The following is a 17618-nucleotide window of genomic DNA, read 5'->3' on the forward strand; positions in this document are numbered from 1 at the left end:
TGAAGGCCCACGTTCGATTCCAATTCAATATTTTGACGGCCCACATCTATTTTTCTTTTGGTAAAGGCCCGCATCTACTTTGAAATACACTATATTTTCAAAATTAAACTACATAGGCTGCAATTTTACTTTAATTGTGCATGGCAATGACTGATATAGCAAATGAATGGATAAGATTGAAAATAAAATATTTAACAGTTGGAAAAATTAAATCCAACCTGCTAAAACGCATTGCAGCACCAAGTGCTACGTAGTATTAAGGCCACACACCCCATAGATGGATTGATTTCATGTTAAAATAATTGTTTCAAAAACAAAACTCCACTAACACGTTGGTATACGATAACTTCACGCTTTAGGCATGAGTTTTTCAATTTTGACCTTTCAAATGGTTAAAACATGCAATTTTGGTGTGCATACAGCTAAAAAAGAAGTGTGAAAACTGCCACTCATTCTTTTTTACGCCTCGGATTAACTTTTTGGTGAACTGAAGTTTCTACTAAAAGCGGTTTCAATTAAAGAAAGGGATATGATATCCACACACTTTTTTTTACTTCTCACACACCCTTCTAATTTTCAGCCGTCAGATCGGATGAATTAAAAAAGATCAACGAACAAATATTAACAAAAGGTGTGTGAGAAGTAAAATGAGATGTGTGGATAGCACACCCCTAAAGAAATTCTGATGTCCTCCATACTGAAGTAGCCAAGACATTCCGTTAAACAACATTAAAAACCAAGTAAAAATGACTTCAAGTACAATATAAGATGCACACGTACATCATAATGCTATTGAGTTGGACATTATTCCTTTAAGGATGTTGGTTGTTCGTCCTACTTTCTGTCAAATACATATACTAAAGCCTCGATCTACCTCCGCTCTTTCCGGGCATCTGCAACGCGTCATAATGGCCAAAGCCGTGGTAGAGAACTCTGATCGGGTTGTCCGTGCCGTATTCTTGCCCGTACTCGGCAATGGTTATCAAGCCACCAGCCTTCTCATCGTACATGTATACTGTTATTGGCATCCTACAGTAACCAATGGATTCATCATTCCAATGTCCAACAATACTGATGTGCTTCTGTAACTATACTGGCGAGTGTGAAAACGCAGAGAGAGGACTTACTGAAGAACATGTGAAGCCATGAACAATTCAGGCTCACCTCCCCATACATGTGGCTTTCTTATTTGGGAAACGTAAGTGTCAAAATTTCCTTCAACAAACCTGTCACATTGTACATACATGTAAATTATGCTGGTGTTGGTTATCCATATGCCTTCACCGCAAAGGCATCATGCACTCGGAACCTGTTTTCACTTTTTGCTTCATATATTGGCGCCTTACCAATAGGGAGAAAAAGAAGGGTGGTTCAAATAGAGAAGAAAGGGAATGAGAAAGATTGGGGAAGGAAGAAGAACAATAGGGAGATCTAGGATTTCAGTAATCCGTTGTCTAAAAGAGTTGCATCTTCGCTTGATTATACAAGTCAACCCAAAATCTACTCGCTCTCCCTAATTACATCAAACTCCCCCAATCAAATCCCTAAAGTTGTGATTTCTCCCTCAGATATTAACCTCCGCATATTTGTATATAGAAATATGACATGCAATTCTTCTAGGATAGTAAAAGATGGATAGCATATATGTCATGCAGAAGGGAAATGTAATAGAGCACACGAGTTGTCAAAACATTAGTTAAGCTCACAATTAGAAAACTCACCATTCGGTTTCTTCCCTCCTTTTGATAAATTCATCCGCAACCTACAAATTTAACATATCAACGCATCAATGACATTAAAATATCCATGGGCAAAAGTAGATAATTCATTATCAAGATTCTTTCATTATTTTCTGGATTTATGGGCTTTGGCTTAGGAGGTGCATGGAACGGACTGGAAAAGGTACAAAGACATACTCTAGCTCTCAAGCTATCCGCTAATTCTCTCTGAAGGCTCTCACTGGGAGCTGATTTTCCAGCTCGTAAATGAGCCCCATGAGCAACTGAACGGAATAAGCACCTCCCGTCGCCAGGTATTCCTGTGCCATATAGAGAATACAGTATTCATCTGTCGTAAAAAGACATTATGAAAACTAAGAAGGATCCCTACTCACCAATGATAGAATAGTCAGTGTAAACCTTTTTCCCATGAGAAAATTTTACATATGACGAATCACTGTCCTCTTCCTTATTGTCCTTGTGAGCTGCTTGAGCATGCGCTGATTCAGAACAATTACAGACCAACAACCCAAATAATAAGCCAGAAGAGGCGCATCTTTGTGGGCAAGATACACGGCGCACATTACACTTGATTTTGGGAAGCATTCCTTGTCCTGAAACCAAAAGCCTGGTTTTCATACCGTGACAGGCAAATGAAATGTCAAAACATCGCTTATGAGGCCCTCCAGCATTAACTGTTAATGACTGTGAGTTGCCTATTTCCTTGGAGAAGAAAGATTTGAAGCAGCTTGTATACGATGTTTGGCCAATACTGGATGGACGAGTCTTGGGGTTAGAAAAACGGACAAACTTTGTTCCTGACTTCCCCGTCTGCAGGGCGTAACAACATGAACTTGATGCTCCTCGTGACACCACACTAAAGATATTACTGCCCATCTGCATTAGGGTACAGTCACTCCGGCAGACAGCAGTCTTCGAATAATGGTTAATGGGATGACAAACAATTGCGTTCGCATAGCCTAAGGCAAAAGAAGAATGTGATTTACTCGTTAGTATCATTATGTAACGAAATGGAAACCTATCCATCTAAAGAAGCGCGACTTTGCAATTGAAATCAATCTAGAGAGGGAGATGAGATCGTGAAAGTTAAAAAGTATTAGTAACATTGGAAACACAACATGCAGAACTTCTTGCATGATAGTTTATCCCTGCACGGTCAAGTTATCTTCATATGTTATGAAAAGCGTAGCGCCAACTTCTAACACAATATAAATTTTAGTACTGTACTGCACCATTCCCTTTACTTAATAGACAAAGCATAAAAGGTCTGCCTGGTCGATCTTTTTAAGCCTTTTTTATTGTTCCAACAAGAAAATCCTTTTTTATTGGTCGAACGAGAATAAGGATCTTGGCCAGATCAGTACCCCACTTAGCATTTGGTTTTCGTGAAAAGCAGAAGACCGAGCTGAATATTACACTGAATCGGAGATCTGTTGACTAAGTTATCAAACCGATCTTCAAAATCTCATTACGATTCGGTTTGTCAACCCCAAAAACATAAGCAAATGGCAAGTAAGAAGGAATACACAGATCAAAAGGAAGGGACATCAAAGCTATGTAAACCATCACATTACCTTGGTAATCGAGATTTAACTTCATGCCATCTCACATCAACGGAGATCCTCCCTACCAGTTAAACCCGCGTTACAGAAACACATGGCAAAGGATTTTCATACATGAATTAAGTCAGTAAACTATAAAATGTCAACATTCAATGAGACATTCGGATGAAAAATATACAACAGATTATAAATTTAACATTTTTATACCATCAATTAGAATCCATTGCTCATCGCAACATTTATACCTCTGCTCTACCAACACAAATATTTTTTTAATATTCAATTACTGAAATAAAATAGAAATCAGGGTTGTAATATCTGAGACCAACCAATCCAACAACGAACAAGTATTATGAAACTCTTTAACATTTGAAATTAACACACTCAATCCAACAACAACAATAAAAAAACCCAACAATTCAAATTTTCATATAAGATTCTAATTCTAATTCCAATTCCTTAGGTTTAAATTATAAGGATTATAGAAACTGGAAAAAAAAAATACCTGCTGGGATTGCAAATCAATAAAATAAAGAGGGAAACTATTTAAGAGAAAAGCTTGTATATAAAGGAGAGGAGGTTAATAAGTAAATGGATAATTCCGGAGAATTCCAGAAGGGAGAGAAAGAAGGATCTGGAAGTGGAAGGAAGAAAGGAATACCTGCAAATTGCAATGCATCAATCAAACAAAAGGCATTACTCAATTAACAAGCAATGGATATATGAAGACATGGTAATTCGTAAGCTTGTAGCAATTTTTGTGTCGGAGCCGGTGGCTTCTGGTTGCTACTTGTCAGCTGTCACTTCTCAGTTGCGTTTTTGCTGTGTTTACGGATGACAGGGTCGACCGGACTTGGGCTTATGATTTTTCATATGGGCTTTACTTCACAGGTTTGATTTCTAATTTTATCCAGCTTTGTTTTTTTAAGCATCAAAAGACAATAATATACGGTTGAGATTTAATTAACTAAGCGTTCTTTTGTGAAAAATAACTAATTAACATAACTCACGTTTTTTGTCAAAAGTAAAAGGAAAATTTTATTCGAATACATCACTTGTATCTCTACACCAACGCAAGCTGGAAGAAATGTGAAGGCAAGTTTATCCAAAATTTTGATGATTATTCATCCATTTTTTGGAGTTGGAGAGGATTGGTGGAACACATTTTGGTTGTTATATTGTGAATTTCAGAAATGATAGCATTTTTCTCACTGTCCATTTTTCATTTGGGCTTTAGATTTTAGTCTTTCGGTTCAGATTTCTGACAAAACACCAAAATAGTCACACACAAAAAGGAATTCATGACAAAGTCTCAAGAATACTCCACAACTAAACTAAACGAGGCTGCTTATTTCCCTACATGAGACTCGTTCCAATGCATCTACTTGAATGAATCAATGAAGAACCGATTACAGAAACACTAAAAGAATTATTGGGTATATTGCGGTTTTACCCCTTGAACTATTATCTCAATTAAAATTGACACCCTAAACTACTTGAAACCAGCCAACCAATTAACCCTTTACTATTAGATTAAGTTCACTATTTCGTAGTACTAAATGACAATTTGGTGTTAAGATGCATAGTTATTCTTTATCAATATTATCGGTATAAAGTGTATTTAAGTGAAAGACATTTTCGATCAATCGTGCATTATTTATAAGAGTAAATTGTAGCAATGGTCTCTTAACTTTAACTCAATTAGAGCAATGGTCCCTCAACTAAGAATTCATTACCATTGGTCTCTTAACTCATCAAAATGTGCAGTTATGGTCTCTCAACTAAAAATTCATTACCATTGGTCTCTCAACTTTAATCCAACTAGAGAAATGGTCCCTCAACTTTAACCTAATTGGAGCAATAATTCCTCATCTTTAACCCAATTTTAGCAATGAGCCTTCCGACATAGCTCATTTTGATAAAATTTTGACGAAGTTGACGAAAATGACTATAACTACACGTTTTGATGAGTAGAGGGACCCCAATTGTAGCAATGATCATACATAACTCATTTTGACAAAATTCGGATGAAGTTGACAAAAAAGACCATAGCTCCAAAAATTAACAGAGATTTGGAACATACAAAAATAATTCTTACCTTCATGTATTATATAATGTCCAAAATCTCCCTCCATTACCTTTTTGCCTCCATAAAGTCTTGTTTTTAGGAAATTAATTACCTCCATAAAGTTGAAAGCCCGACCAAATTAGCAAGGAATTGTTTACCCAAAAAAAAAAAGCAAGGAATTTTAGCGGTAGAGCAGTACAAATAGTCCAGTAAATTTGGCAAGCAAGCATGGCTTGGGAATTGATGTATTGGCTGATCTGCTTCTGCGTCGACCTTGCCCTCTTCGCCTCCAGCCTTTACCAGGTACTTGTTTCTTCTTCTCTTTTCTTTCTTAGAATGCCACCACCTTTAAACCCAAGAATCGCTGCTTCTCCTTTTTCCCATAATTTTTATTTTCCTTGTCGTTTTGGGTTTGTTTTGTTAATGTGGGAGCCAAGAGCTTTCTTAGATCGCTCAAGTATTTGTATTTGTGCTGAATTTTCATGGGAAAGTGGAAAATTTTTGTGGGTTTTTGAAATTTCCCTCTTAATTTCCTGTGGCTTGTGGTTTTCAATGGAGCATATCAACTATTAGCATGAATAAATATGAGAGAAATCAGTACAAATTTTATCGTAAATCCGAAAATTCGCCTTTGTTGTTTGTGGGTTACAGAATTTTCATAGCCTAGTTGCATGTACTGGGCAGAATTTATGAAATTCATATTTTGTGCTCCTAGAGTGAAACGACTCTAATGTTTTTTCACTGCTATGTATTTTGTAGTATGTGATGTTAACAGACTTGGAGGCTGACTATATCAACCCGTACGAACTATCAAATCGCATCAATCAATTGGTTGTCCCTGAGTTCATATTGCACATTGTGTTCTGTGCTTTTTTCCTCTTGGCTCGGCGTTGGTTCATGTTCCTCCAGTCCCTCTTACTAGCTATATTGTGATGTTGTGAGTATTACTCGTCATTTGAATATGCAATGGGTTGCTAAAATTATGTGATGCTAGTATCTCAACAAAATGCTTGTGTTACAATTTGTGTTTTAACTTGTATGGATGGATGTCAAAATCATAATAGACTCATTTACCTTTTAAAATAGGAATGGGATTCTTCCATTTTAAAACTGTGCCAAATTATTTCACTAGACTTGATAGTCGCCCGTTGCATTATTTTGCATTTGAGAGTGCAGTTGAACCGCATTTCACCTTTTTCTTTTGGTTTATAGTACATATTAAATGTCTGTCCATATGCATATCTATATGCATGGTGTTTGTGTTCGTGGGGAGGGGGCAAAACTTGCATTCCAACTTCATAACCACCATTTTCCTATGATTCAGGTTTGTAAAACAGCAGCATCTTATTGATGTTACTGAAGTGTTCAGGGTTCTTAATACTAAGAAGAAGTGCAGGCTTGTCAAACTTGGTTTCTACTTTTGCCTTCTCGCTGTAATCATCATCAGGTTTGTTCTTTACAGTATACATATACTATCTTTTCCGTGGAAAAGTTTTTGTGCTTTATGATTTAATTCATTATCTCTAATTAAGTGTTTCATTGCTGTTTGGGTATAGAATTGCCATCTCTGGAATATTTATTCCGAGGGCCGGATCTGAAGAGTTAGACATTCGTGCCTCTTTTCTAGAATTCTAGAACTGACACTTTGTAATCTACTTTCAATGTATATACCTTTCACTGCTTTGAGTTCGTTTAGCATCTGATGACATGAAGGATAAATGGATTCCTTTGTTGTAGTACATGATATTGATGGGCGTATCAGGATTAAAGATTAACAGATTCCTCATTAGTTTGCAAAGTTTTCTCAATGGAATTCTTTTATATTTTTCTTTTATCATGATATCGATTACTTTAAGAAGTTGCTGTGTGTATAAGGGGTGATATGTTTATTTTCTGATGATCCCACTGTAATTGTTTCTGATTTCATTATCTTTTATTTGAATGCATTGACTCTATCTGTCACTTAATTATCTCTCTCAAACAAAGTAGGGATTAAGTTTGTGAAATATTAGTAAATGTGTCTAATACAGCATGCAGGATTCTTTATCATCGATCAAATTATAAATAACCACCTGTTTGCAATAGGTACTCATCACCCTGAAGAGCCTGGATAAGATCTATTAAAATCCTAATTTACATTCGATAAAGGAAAATCTCTGCTTATTAATAAAAATTGTAGATGAATTTGTAGTGCAAGTTCACCGATAACTTGATGATTGATAGGGGCATCACCCTACAGCTCTTTTCTGAAAAGCACTGGAGTTTTCTTTGTCCACTCGTAACTACCATCCCAAAATTTGTTTCCCTTGAGGAATTGTTTACCCCTTAAAAAATGTGCTACTGTTTTATATAAACCATAAGCACCAAAATGTACTCAAAGTCAGCGTCTTATAATTGATTTCATTAAGCCTTGTACTTTTTTCTTTCACCATCAGTTTATTTGGAGGCAGTTTTGATTGTCGTTAGTTGCTTCTTTTGCCTCCCTTAGTAACTTATCAAATGCTGATAATAAATCCTAATTTGCAGGCTTACCTTAGCTGCTTTCAACTCTTTGACTAGTGAAGAACATGCTGTGATATTTTGATTACTCACTGCTTGACAGTATGATAGCAGATAGCCACTCATTGTAAGTTTGTTTTCTATCTGTACTACTAAAGGATGAATCATAGCTCAGGGGATATAGAAATTTAGAGGCTCAATGGGTAGAATGAATGATTCAGTGGACAACCGTACCCTTTTGTTGTTTTGATATCTGCTGTATTCCCATTGACTGATAAGCACGGGGAATCCTTGTAGATTATACCTTTGTATCAGGAGGATTAATGGTATAGTTGTTAGTTTGTTTTGGAAGTGAGTTAATCATGTCCGTGGTATGTCATCTTATGTTTTAAGGTTTATGTTGTTAGCTTCTCTCTAAAGGCAGCAAGAATATCTTTGTTGTTCACTGTATGCAGAATGCTTGATTCTAGGGTCTAGTCACAGAAGAATAATCTTTTATTGTCAGTCAGTCTGTCTAAAACCTTACATCGCACATAACAAATTTCGCAAGTGAAAAAAGTGACAGCTGAACCTGCCTTCTGACACTCGTAGTTCATAGTTTACCATAGTCGTGCCAATTCTTTCACCACTGCTATCCTTGCTGCCTTATTACTGAATGTTTCAACTTTCATTTCTAGGTCCACTTCCAGCAAAATGTTGAAATTTGTATCCATTGCAAATGCATTCTTTTCTTCTTTTGTGCATAACCTCTCCACAACTCTTGGCCCTGTTATACGATACTAATCACCGGTTGGTGGTGGTATTAAACCATATGTTTATCTATGCCATTACTTTATATAACCGGTTGCATTTAAGATTTTCTCTTGTAATTAAGAGAAAACTGGTTGCTTGTAATTCCTGGTTGTGGGCAGAAAATATAGCCCCAAAGACTTATATGTGTGTTTGGGCTTGGTGGGGGACATGAATGGGGTTCATGTAGGCCTTAGTTTTTGTATATATGTTAGGGCTTTTTCAGATGGCTAGATATTTCCAACAAGTTGGGGTTAGAGTTTTAGGGTTTAGAGTCCGGATGAGCCTAAACTGACGGATTTATGTGGGAGAGTGATTTCTGCACTCCTCTTTCATCTCTTGCACTCCCATTTTTTCTCTCTAGCTATTAGATTGAATAAACAAAAGGCGAAGATGGCATAATTGAAGGAGAAGTGCTAGAAATCAAAAGAGAGTGCGAAAATCACTTTCTCTTGTAGCACTGAGTTCTGAAATCGACAAATGGCATCAAAATGGGCCCCATATTTTCCTCATCACCCAAGTGTCCAAACCTCATGAGGTTGCCAGACCAGACATACTGTAGGCAGCTTCACAACAGCTTGCCTTTCTTCGTACAGTCAGTAGAACGCTAATAATGTTTTATTAGGCCCACCTCAAACAGCATCAAGCATAGTGGGCCCACATTGTCAGTGGGTCCTATCCCTGATGGGAAAATTTTTAACCACAGATTTAGATGACCCGACTCCCCTTGGTCCGTGACTTGTAGCATGTTGGGTCCTTTTCAGGCCCTAGGGCTCGACTAGGGTTGTTTTCCGGTTTTTGGACTGGGCCACCATCATTAAGGCCTATGAAGGATGGTCACTGTCAAGTGGGCCTATCAGTTGGACAATATTTGACCGTCCGATGTACCAGCCCCTCTCTGTTGATGATAATTTTTACTCAAATGACCTGTTTGGGTAACTGAAAGAAAAGTCTGTGGAGCCTTTGTCTTCTGCTGTCTTTTGCTGTTTGGGAGAGTAATTTTAACAAGTTGTTTTGCCTGCATCTTCTTCTTCCATGTCGCCTGCTTCCCTCTCTGACTTCTGACATAAAATGAACTCACTCTTAGATTCACAAGATGCACTTGAAGATTTGTTTGGTTCGTTGTTTTTTCTTGATCCCACAATTTCAAGGTAAAGGAATGACAAATAGTTCTAGAGTTTTGTCGAACATGGGAAGAACTTCTGCTCATAAGCGTTTTGGCTGACAGCAGTTTCATTAGAAGCATGTCGAAGTTGAAAGTGCTTTGTAAAGAAGCACATTCTCCAAATAGCATTAGAATGAGGTTTTATAACTTAGAGTCACTCTTAGCTTATTATGTTAAACGCTCTCAAAAGTGCTGTCGAAGTTGCTATATAGAGTGTATTAGTAGTAGTAGTAGTACATGCTTTATTGATGTTGCAATTGCAGTATTAGAATTATAATTGATTTGGCATGAAACGACCTCCTATCCACAGCATCTAGGGTTACATTATCCAAACATTAATACTCATATCCTGGTTGTTGCTTTGTTATCACATTCGGTATGGCCCTTTTGATTGTTATGCAGCACTTGCATTGTGCCTCTCATTGTTCTCCTCTTTGAAAATTTCTTTAAATCTTGCATTTATGTTAAATTCCTAATTGTAAAATTAGTATTACTACAATTAGCAACAAAAAATGATAACCACACACTATTTTTCCATTTGCATACCGATGTTAATTTTTGTTCATTGTTTCCAGTTGATTTATTCAATTTGACGGCCATACACTAAAAGGAGTGTGTACGAGGAGAAAAGTTGTGTGGTTATCATTTCCCTTCCTAAAATTCACGGGTATGATTCACCTTGTTTTGTGGTTTGCTTGTGATGGAGACATTTTTACAAATGTTCCTAGCTAGACAAAGCCTTTTGGATTGGTTTATGAGTTATTTCTTTCAACAACTTGGTGGAAAATGAGCTCTCAGTTGGCCCTCAACTTGTGGTTGCCCCACTTGAATTAGACACTTTGGTACGTTTCTGTGGCAGACGGGGGCGACCCTCGATGCTTTGCAACTGGATAGTAGGTTTAAGCTAGTTTTATGTTGATTAACATATTATGTTGTTAGATTATTTATTTAAATCACTAACAAGTGGTTTTTCATGTGCTTACCGTTTGAAATGTTAATGGCCTTGACTAAAGCACATTGTGTCACGTAATAGCATTGTTCGACTCATTCCTTGTTACCTGTAAGTCATAGCCTTTTCTGTTAGGTACCCAACTCGCTATCAACAACTAGCACAAAGCTTTAGTTTTTCCCTTGGAAATATGCATGAGGGTGGTTTCTTCCGGATTGGATCCTATCCGGATTCAAATTGTGGGGATCCTAGGGATCTGCACATCTTAGTTATTCATTGTGCATTGTGCGATCATAAATTATTTGATTTTTTTTATTTAAAATTAAACTTAAATAGTACTTAACGAAAATTGATCGCATGATGTACGATGAAAGACTAGAACGTGGAGTTCCCTAAAATTTTCACAAAGTAAATCCAATGAAGAGAAAATCCACTTCCGTATCTTCCTCTCAAGTCTAAGTCAGAAAATGCATAATATACAGAAATAAATATTGTTTTGAAAATGCGCATTCTATGGGCCATCTTCTCGTGGACTGCACGCAGATGAATGGCCACTGAGACTGAGGTGGACATTCCCATCTTTCATTTCATATGCAATGTGGCTGCTTTCAATATCTTTTGTGGTCCAAACCCCAAAATTCCTATGCAAACCTTTTGGCAATTTCGTCAACTTCTACAAATTTGGATTCTCTCTGAATTTTAGTGTCTGAAATCTAAGGATCAAGAAATTCAAACCCTTGAATTGTGAATGAGAAATCAGAATCATTGGTTTGTTTGAGGTAGGCAAGCAAAATGAGTTAACGCGAACTTTCAAATTTAATTTGAGTGGGCTGAATTGACGAATCATTGGGCTACTAACGATAAGATCTAGAGGGAATTTTTTCCAACGTTTACACCGTATCTGCAAATCAATGTCAACAATCTAATCTTTATTCCAAATAATCCAAATTGTCTCATATTTCTATTTTCATTTTAAATAATCTTTATTCCAAAGTAGTGTATGCCCACACACATTTTATACTTTGGTTGTTAAAATTGAAGGACAAAGGAAGAAAGTGAGAGAGAACGTGAGAGAGAACGTGAGAGTGAGGAGACCATGATAAAACCAAGACCCCAAAGCAACTTTCGTAGCCAAAGGATCTCACACACACCATGTGCCATACCCCTATACTTGGCCTCGACAGAAGACCATGATAACACTTTCTGTTTCTTGCTTCACCAAGTAATTAAATTACCTCCAACGAATGTAAAATACCTAGACGTTGACCATCTGTCAGTCACATCACCTGCTCAATCAGTATCAGTAAATCCCTCAATCCTCATATGCCCATGGTGCTTATACAAAATTCCTTTTCCCAGGGCAGACTTTAAATACGCCAAAATTCTCATCACTGCCGCCATATGATCCACACTCGGTGAGTGCATAAATTGACTAACCACACTCACTGCATAAGCAATATTCGGACAAGTGTGAGACAAATAAATTAGTCTCCCTACCAGTCTCTGATATCTACCTTTGTCAATTGGTTTCTGATCGAGATAAATTCTCAAATAATGCTTCTCTATAATAGGAGTATCCACATGTTTTACATCCAAGCATGCATGTCTCCTTTAATAAATCTAGAACATATTTTCGTTGAGACAAGAATATACCTCTAGACAAATGAGCTACTTCTACTCCAAGGAAATATTTTAAATCTCCCAAACTCTTCATCTCAAATTCGGCGGCAAGGCTCTGTTTTAGTTTCACCATCTCTTCTGAATCATCACTTGTTATTATCATGTCATCCACATAAATAATTAACGCTGTCACCTTACCACTTCTCCGTTTTACAAACAACGTACGGTCGAATTGACTTTGGTAATATCCAATCCTCCTCATAACTTAAGTAAATCTACCAAACCACGCACGCGGTGATTGCTTCAACCCATAAAGTGACTTGTAACCTACATACTCCAATTTTCCCTCCGGCATTATACCCCAGAGGAAAATCCATATATACTTCTTCTTCCAAATGCCCATGAAGAAAAACATTTTTTGCATCAAACTGTTTCAGTGACCAATTTAAATTTGTAGCTAAAGAAATAAGAACACGTACCGTATTCATCTTGGCTACTGGTGAAAAAGTTTCTTGGTAATCAACACTATATGTTTGAGTATAACCTTTTACTACTAACCTTGCTTTGTACCTGTCTACTGATCCATTGACCTTGTACTTAATTGTAAAGGCCCATCTACACCTAACTAGTTTTTTTCCCTTTGGCAGTTCCATTACCTCCCACGTATCATTTTTATGTAGTGCCATAATTTCTTCATCCATTGTAGTAGCCCATTTAGGATCTTTCAAGGCCTCCTCAACTCGGGTTGGTACTTAGATTACTTTCACATTATTCACCCATGCTTGACGTTCCGGTGCAAGATTTTTGCATGACACATAATTTGCTATTGGATACCTCACTTTTCCTTCGGGAGAAAACCTGTCGGGAGGAACACCACGATTTTGCCTTGGCTACAACTTATATGTACCCACAACATTATTGAGATTAGTTACACGAGCATTGGTGGTACTTACCTCAGGGGTATTTAGAGAACACACATTGGGTGGCACCATCGAGCTAGAGAGAGATGGGGTTGTAGGTTCGGCAGCAGCTAGTGGCTGGACTGTTCCAAATTCTTCGGCAGATCCTTACCGATCTGCTGTGCCTGTCTTAGCAGGTGGCAGCTGAAGCTCTGTCACATACTCGACAATTTCTTGCTGAGACCCATTAATCTCATTTTCAGCAGTTTCTTGTCGAGACCCAGTATCTCATTCTCGGTGGTTTCTTGCCAAAACCAATTGTCTAATATTTCCAACCATCCAAGATCATCCTGACCCCTACTAGTGCTCTCCTCTTGGGGATCTGAAGGTGATGGGAATGAAGAATAAAAATACTCGGATTCGAAAAAGGTAACATCCATAGTCACATACATATGGCGAATGTCAGGGTGATAACATTTATACCCTTTCTGTTAGGAAGCAAATCTAACAAAGACACATCGAAGAGCACATGGATCTAATTTGCTACGATGAATCTTGTGAGTCTGAACATACGCCACACACCCAAACACACAGGGAGTGAGAATGTTGGTGGATACTATAGGAACATGTTCTGTCAATACTTGAAGAGGTGTACGGAAGTCCACAACTCGAGATGGCATACGGTTAATCACATACACGGTATAGGTAACGATTTTTGGCCAAAACCATTTAGGCACGAATGCACCAATAAGCAAGGCATGAGCAGTTTCTAAGATATGACGATTAATTCTCTCAGCCACTCCATTTTGTTGTGTAGTATGAGGGCAAGTAGTTTCATGGAGAATTCCTTAATCTTAAAGAAAACTAGACAATTTAAAACTAACATATTCACCTTCATTATCAAAGCGGAGAACTTTAATAACAAAGGAATATTGTGTTGTAACCATCTGAGAGAAAGACCTAAACAGCATACTAACATCACTTTTATTCTTCATCACATATATCCAAGTCATACGGGTGTTATCATCAATGAAAGTAACGAACCATTTAATTCTAGAAAAAGTACTAACAGGAGAAGGACCCTAAACATTAGAGTGCACAAGATTAAACGAAAACAATCTTTTATTCATACTAGAAGGAAACGAAGTGCAATGACTCTTTGCGAGAATACATACTTCACAATGTAAGTCTGATTCTTTTATTTCATGAAAGAAACTAGGCAACATACGATGCAATAACCAAACTTCTTGTAAATTATTGGTACAGGATGCTCGAACTGCATTAGCTCTGCCAGGAACGACGTCATCCACATAATATAACCCCACTTTCTTAGTGCTACACCCAATTATTTCATTGGTCTGAATATCCTGAAGTAAACAAAATAGTGGATACATGAGTACAACATAATCTAATTGCTCAGTAACTTGAGGAATAGATAACAAATTATGAGACAATGATGGAACAAGCAAGCAATGATGGAGGGAGATGACTGGTGTGAGGTCCACAATGCCGACCCCAAAAATAGGTGCAGTGGTGCCATTTGCCATTGTTATACACTTCTGAGGAGTCGTTGTCGATGCAAATTTCCGCCATCTTCATGTCTTGACGAAAATGCACATGCAAAACAATTAACACATTTGATCAAGGACCTAAGCCTCATGAGCCCCCCAGGTTAAGGGGTAGGCCAATGAATCTCTGATGCCTAATTCAGTTTCTCTAAGAGAGTAAAGTGTTTAGGGTTTTTTTAGGGTAGTAAAAGCTTCTGAAATTTGGAAGAATATGGGGTATTTATAGGGATATGGCTGGCCATAGTGTTAGGGTTTTACCTTACATATGGTGGCATCCTATTGGCAAATGTTTATGGATAAATATTCTCAAGATATTAAATAGAAAATAATATCTTGAGATAATGGAGTAATTATCCCTAATTGGTTTAAATTGGGATTACCTACTTTATTGGAGTCAATCTTCAATTGGGAATGTATTAAAAATAGGATTTGGGTAATTAATCTTTATCTTTAATGCTTTGACTTTTCCTTGTCAAAGGTAGGTGAGCTGTGGGCAGTTGTATTTAGCTGTTGAGACTTTCAGGGGTGTGAGCTAGGCGTGGGAGCATCTGAGAAGCCTGCCCATTTAATGAGGGTAATCTTGTATTTAGGCTTCGCAAATGCTCCCACACCTGGTGGGCTGCATGTAGGAAAAGAGCAGTTGGTGTAGAAATCCCAAGCTATGTAGGCTTGTAGAGTTGTTTCCCAATTTGAACTTGATCTTCTTTCTTAATTTGAAGATAGACCTCTTCTAGGAAAAGGAAACCAATTACCCCCAATACCTATTTAATTTTGCCTTAAGCAGGGGATTAAATAAATTTGGAGAACAATATTCATCCAACAAGGAAGAGAGAAGCCAAAAGAAAATTTTCTTCCCTCCTCTAGCTTTTTTCTTCTCTTGCCCTTGCAAAGAGTCATCTCTTGTTGTTGTTGTTCTTCCCTGTGTCGCACCAAGGTAAGAAAAATTTGAATTTTCTTCTTCTTGAATTTTTTGGGAATCTTGGGACTTGAAAAATTGGCTTGGCAGAGGCTAAGGTTGTGTGAAACACGTGGTAGGGGTGCCGCGGTGCAGTTGGTGCGCATGGTGGTGTGGAGCGGGAATCAGCTAGCAAGGGCCAAATGAATGGCTCGGCTCGGCTCGGGCCGAGATGGCTAGGCACTGAGGCGCAGGGAGGTCGGCTTGGGCCGAGCTCTCGGGGCTGCTGGGCACGAGCTCGTGCAGGCGTGAAGTGAAAGAGTGGGAGAGACCAGCATGGGCTGGCTCTCGGGTCTTGGTGGCGTAGGTCGATAGGCCTAGGCCTCACTGGAGCTTAGAATAGAGGGAGAGAGGCACGGGGCGTTCGCCTCATCGCTGACGGACTAGGCCGTGGGCCATTGGGCCCCCTTGGAACGTTGAGCGTGCGAAGGGGAAAAAGGGAGGCACGTGCCTCCTCTCGTGTTGGGCTTACCGACACGGACCGCGTGTTGAAGAATGGAGAGCTGGGCTATGCAACCTGGTGCTGGGCTCTGCGGTTCTTTGTTTTTTTGTTTTTTTTTTTTAAGTTGCCTTCTAAATATTTTTCTTCATGCTTTTTGCAGAGATTTTGAGATGTCTTCCTCCGATCGTAAAAGTGACAAGTATCATCCACCTTTGTACCGTGAAGGTGGTTCTTTCGGCAAGGTGGGCTACTTCAAGGCTGCGCATGGCAAGATCAATTCCAACGAGCTGTTTCAGGATTTTCTTGAGCCGTACAAGCATGCGATTCAGTCAGAGGTTTGCATCAAATGGGTGAAGAATGATAGCAGTTATGAATCGTGTGACGAAGGTGCCATTGCTAGGAAGATGACTATCAAATTCCATTTGTATTACTTCGTGTTGGGATTTACTTTTCCCATGCTGTGTTTTTTCCAGGAGGTGGTCTGTTCCATGAAATGCACGCCTGCTCAGTGCTATCCGAATGTAATTTGTGCGATAGTGAGGTTCTTCAACTTGAGCAAGTTTTTTTTATCTTCGCTTGACCATAAATGAGTTCTAATACTTCTTTGACATCGGCCATAAAGAAGGCATGGGGCAACTGAGATCTCACCATATGTTTCTCGATGTTCCCTGCAAAGGTGATCATGAGTGAGAGAGGGACATCTTGGAGGTAAGTGGAGATTGAGAGTTTATCTTCTCTCCTGAGATGCACGTTCTAACAGTCCTTATTAGTGGTAAATGAACTGCTTCATTCTTGGCCTGCTTGAATTTTTGTTGAGTTGCTCCATAACTTCAATTTACTGATCGTCTTTCTTACTTTGTGTAGATTCGAAGTTTGGCGCAACTCCAAGAACTTCGTTAGATATGAAGAAAATGCACATCGCCTTGGGCATTCCGGTTAAGTACAGTGAATGGTGCTGGCTGTTTAGTCCTCTTCATCGGTAGAAAGGCGGGCTGCTTCCGAAGGAAAAGATAAAATGGATAAAGAATGAGGTGCTTGCTCGTTCGATCATTGCTATAGAGCCTGCTGCCAATGAAGGTGGAAAGAAAAGATCTTCATCACCTGCTTATGAGCATTCGGTTAAGAAGAAGCCGAGGAATTCTTTTGCTGCTCGTGGGGCTCGTCTGCAGCAAAGAAGCTTGCCATCGACCTGACTTCTCCCAAGGGGACGAAAAAGTCTATTGAGCCTAAGCTTGTGAAACCTGCTACTCCGAAGGTGGCCACGACCATTGTTGAAAGGGTTGCCCAATGAAAAGGTTTGATGGTGCCCCTGGTGTCTGGGTTTGTGTGGAAGCATGCGTTGAGAGCTAAGTTCAATTCAGTT

The 17618-nt window shown here is 38.6% G+C and overlaps 1 protein-coding gene and 1 pseudogene across 2 annotated transcripts; one reads left to right on the plus strand and one right to left on the minus strand.

Moving 5' to 3' along the window:
• Positions 1–672: 672 nt before the first annotated feature.
• LOC103936947 (OVARIAN TUMOR DOMAIN-containing deubiquitinating enzyme 4) lies at positions 673–4154 on the minus strand. Of its 2 annotated transcripts, none has more exons than XM_009346834.3 (7): positions 3963–4154; positions 3314–3365; positions 2114–2698; positions 1917–2038; positions 1722–1762; positions 1128–1226; positions 673–1029 (listed from the first exon to the last, which is right to left on the minus strand). In XM_009346834.3, the coding sequence occupies exons 2-7, from the start codon at positions 3336–3338 to the stop codon at positions 858–860; spliced, it is 1044 nt and encodes a 347-aa protein (XP_009345109.2). In that variant the 5' UTR covers positions 3339–3365; positions 3963–4154; the 3' UTR covers positions 673–857. The 2 variants fall into 2 exon arrangements, with proteins under 2 accessions (XP_009345109.2, XP_009345110.2); XM_009346835.3 differs by lacking the exon at positions 3963–4154 and adding an exon at positions 3807–3956.
• Positions 4155–5453: 1299 nt separating this feature from the next.
• On the plus strand, positions 5454–8219 carry LOC103939156 (annotated as a pseudogene).
• Positions 8220–17618: the final 9399 nt, after the last annotated feature.

The sequence above is a fragment of a genome, unplaced genomic scaffold (genome assembly GCF_019419815.1).
Source record: "Pyrus x bretschneideri cultivar Hongxiangsu unplaced genomic scaffold, Pyrus_bretschneideri_v1 Contig9, whole genome shotgun sequence".
Taxonomy (NCBI): domain Eukaryota; kingdom Viridiplantae; phylum Streptophyta; class Magnoliopsida; order Rosales; family Rosaceae; genus Pyrus; species Pyrus x bretschneideri.

What these genes read in the sequence shown, in the direction of transcription:
- LOC103936947 (XM_009346834.3), bottom strand. Translation starts at nt 3,338, where the DNA reads ATGAAGTTAAATCTCGATTACCAAG. An exon ending in GTTAAATCTCGATTACCAAG is followed by an intron (nt 2,699 to 3,313) that starts GTAATGTGATGG and finishes CTTTTGCCTTAG; the next exon opens with GCTATGCGAACGCAATTGTT. An exon ending in CACTGACTATTCTATCATTG is followed by an intron (nt 2,039 to 2,113) that starts GTGAGTAGGGAT and finishes TATATGGCACAG; the next exon opens with GAATACCTGGCGACGGGAGG.